Here is a 3600-nt window from a genome sequence, read left to right as displayed (position 1 = left end):
TTTGTCATCATCAAAAAGGGGGAGATTGTTAGGGAAATCCCTTATGATGTTTTGAAGATGACAAAATAAATCAAAGGCTACTAACATGTTTGATGGTTGAGTAATAGACCATGCAGATGTTAGAACATGTAGAGGATATTATCAAAGTCAGAAGACAGCCAGAAGATTGAACGTAACATATGTCCAAAGTATATTCTGAAGATTTCCAAACTTCTGTGTCAAAGTCTGCAGACTGCCAGACTCAAGACTCAAAGTCTGTTCTACATCAGAAGTCTGCTCACTCTGACTAATTCCAGACTGAACGTGAATGATGAACCAGAAAACAGACTCTATGCCGAAGCTGAACCAGAAGGCAGACTCTATGTTGGAGCTGAACTTATTCAGACGGTGTTCAGACCTTAAAGCTAAATCTGTTTAGAAGCAGAATATGTTTAGACCCAAATTGTAAAGTCTACAGACTCAGATTGTAAAGTCTATTGCTCTCAGACTTTACATCCAGATTCGACGTAACATAACTCAAGCCCAATCATATAACGGCTAGTGATCTGGTTTGGATTCGACATCAAGATTGATTTGATTGATTCAATCTAATTGATTGACGATTGGATCTTGAAGACAAGAACTTTCTATACGAAGAAGCTTTACTTATAGAAACCAAGATTCCGTTTGTATGGGCGATCGGAATCAATTTGGGATTTTACCTTTGTCACTCAACGGCTACCAAATCTTCTAAATACAGAACTGTCCAATGGGTATATTGGAAGACGATTATCCGGGATACTGTCCAACGGGTAGTTTGGAAGTGGAGGAATATTTAATGAGATCATGGACTGATGAGCAAGTAAGAGATATAGCGTAGAATTTATAATTTCAAAGTCTGAGCGACTTTCGATCACATACTTGTCTCTTGAGAGCTTAAACGTTTATAATCATGAGAGAAATACCAAAAGAGTGACTTAGTGAGATAATGTGATCTACTACTAAGTGTTTGCACTCGAGTTGTAATCTCTTGTTGATTGCATAGTGGAATCCAGCCAAGAAGGCTGTTAGCGTGGGAGAGTGGACGTAGGCTTGGATTAAGCCGAACCACTATAAATCTTGTGTTCTTATTCTCTTCCCTAACTCCTTTATTTTGTTCATACTAGCACTCTCAAAGAACACCTCGTGAGCATATTATCTCCTCGAGAGAACTAAATCTTGACAAGCCAAGGCAAAGCCACGACGGTCGATTAGACTGATGACGAGTTACGACTGTCGAACGAGATATACAGACCCTCGGCGACAGAGTTCCGACGAGTTTGCAACCTTCGACGCGTCAGGACGGGCGGACGAGAGCGGCCAGTCATCGTGTTCGGTACTCAAGAACCGATGCAGATCTTTGTCAGATGGGGAAAACTAATGGGGTGGGGGATCGATGTCAGTACATCGGACAACACACATGGAGTATTAGGTGGACAGACTACTGTCGTCTTGCCACTCGACACCACGTGCGGGCAGAGAAAGTGTCGTTTCCGGTTTTTAGCCCCTTTACTTTGCGAGCTACAAGCGTTCGTTTGCGCAGTATATAACGAACGCTCCTGCTAAAGGGACGAAAGTCGTGCTCAGCAGGACAGCCGGAGCCGCCACTCCTCTTCGCTTGCTGCTCCAGCCATGAATCTGTTGAAAGGTACGATTTCGCTTCTCGTTTGCAAGATCGCAACATTCGACTTCTCTCTTCCTGCAATTACTAATTCCTTATAGGTTCTACTCTTCTAGACATGTATAGTGTTAGAATATCTAACTCAAAAGTTTAAGAGGAGGGAGATTATACGTACGTGTAACACCATCGGAGTATCTACATTACCTTCTTTTGTTGGTCATCTCTCCTGGAAATTTGTTCACGAACGTGTAACACCATCGGAGTATGTCTCGTGCATTTAATTAAAACGAGAGGAGACTCTTAAGTGAAAAATGATATTTCCTTGGAGGACACCATCGATAAACTCCAAAGAGCAGGATTATTGACATACCATTTTTTTCATTGTGATACGAAACAGGGCTTGTGTCACGTACCGATTGTCGAATCCACAATGAATCTGAATCAATCGTAAGATTGATACCCAAGTCATATATCGATGGTGCTGCTGCATCCAGCGCCATGGTCAGAGAGGAACTGGTGCGAGAGATCCAGCCGAAAAAATTCATAGATGTGGACAGTCGCAAGTACGACCTCAACGGAAAGAATCACAACATGCAGATAAAGATCCATTTCGTTGCTGCTGACGGGCCTTCGAAAGATGGCGAAGTTCATCCGAAACAGCACGACGATGCTTCATATCCCAAGGGCGTTGAAGTGGCAACAAAGGAATTGGTCTTTTTGCATTACGAGCTGAAGGACAAGCGGGAAATACGCCTTACTTGTGGGAAAGGAGGGAAGGTCGTAGAGGTCAATGACAAGTTCCTCACCGAAGAAAGCACAAAGCCTGTGCACCAGAATAAGAAATGAAACGGAGCATTCCCGGTTTCTTCAGGTAATTACTCAGAAAAAAATCTGAAATGCACTTTTGTCGTTTTCATTTCTGCTGTTGTGATTTAAAAGTGCGTCTTCTTTTTTCTTTCTGTGATGAGAAACGTGGTACCTGTATTTCGATTATGAGGTTTTTGTGTGATGGCGTTTGAAGATTTTTCGATATTGTTGGCCTTCCCCATGTCCTGTGTGTTTTCAAGTTCTGCAATTAATGATCTAATGATTAAATATTTTTACAAAAAATAATATATATAGATTTAACTAAATTTAATTACGAAAACATGTAACCCAAAAGCTTGAAAGATTTATCTATCGAAAGTATTAGTAATGGAATTTAAGTTAATATAAATTCAAGTAATTATTGACTGATTAATATCGTTTCAAGATATCCTTATGAAATCACTTAAACTTAAAATAGCAGGAATATCAACTCGATACAGCTGTAAATTGGGTTCTACTATTTTTATTATAGAGATCATAAGTTAAAATAGACAAAAATGAAGCTATGATAATACTTATAGAGACCAAAAGGTAAAAGGTAATAAAAAGTGGCGCATTTTTATTTTTTTTTGATTTAGGAAATGAATTGAAATAATAAGATATTCTAAAATCTAGAGAAAAGTGTAGTTATGAAAACTTATGATTAGTATTGTAGGACTAACTTGACTTATTTATGGAAAGTTGAAGGACTAGATAGTTGAAAGCTTAAGAGCTAAATTATATATATATATATATATATATATATATATATATATATTGTCTTCCATAGTGACTATACTATAATAAACAAAATAATGAATAAATGAATAAATTGTGTATAATGCATAATCAATCACTATATCGAAGCTGAAAATTTCACAATTGTGAGGATAATCTAGGGAAATAAAGTAAATATTTGCATATAGAACGGACATTTCTTGCTTAGATTAGAATAATGGAGATTAAGTTGAGAAGAAGACAAACATTGTTGACACCTATTTTTTATCTTTCGAATAGTATATAAAAAAAATCAAAATCAAAATCAAAATCAAATAAAAAATCAAAAAAATCAAAAATCAAAAAAATCAAAATTTTTTAATTAATAATTTCATTTA

The 3600-nt window shown here is 37.4% G+C and overlaps 1 protein-coding gene across 1 annotated transcript; it reads left to right on the top strand.

Moving 5' to 3' along the window:
• The first annotated feature begins 1575 nt into the window (after positions 1 to 1575).
• LOC104444471 lies at positions 1576 to 2671 on the top strand. The gene is made up of 2 exons (XM_039311974.1): positions 1576 to 1666; positions 2037 to 2671. The coding sequence occupies exons 1-2, from the start codon at positions 1651 to 1653 to the stop codon at positions 2483 to 2485; spliced, it is 465 nt and encodes a 154-aa protein (XP_039167908.1). The 5' UTR covers positions 1576 to 1650; the 3' UTR covers positions 2486 to 2671.
• The last annotated feature ends 929 nt before the right edge of the window (positions 2672 to 3600 follow it).

This window comes from Eucalyptus grandis, chromosome 5, assembly GCF_016545825.1.
Source record: "Eucalyptus grandis isolate ANBG69807.140 chromosome 5, ASM1654582v1, whole genome shotgun sequence".
Taxonomy (NCBI): domain Eukaryota; kingdom Viridiplantae; phylum Streptophyta; class Magnoliopsida; order Myrtales; family Myrtaceae; genus Eucalyptus; species Eucalyptus grandis.
This window is presented reverse-complemented; position numbering and strand designations above follow the sequence as displayed.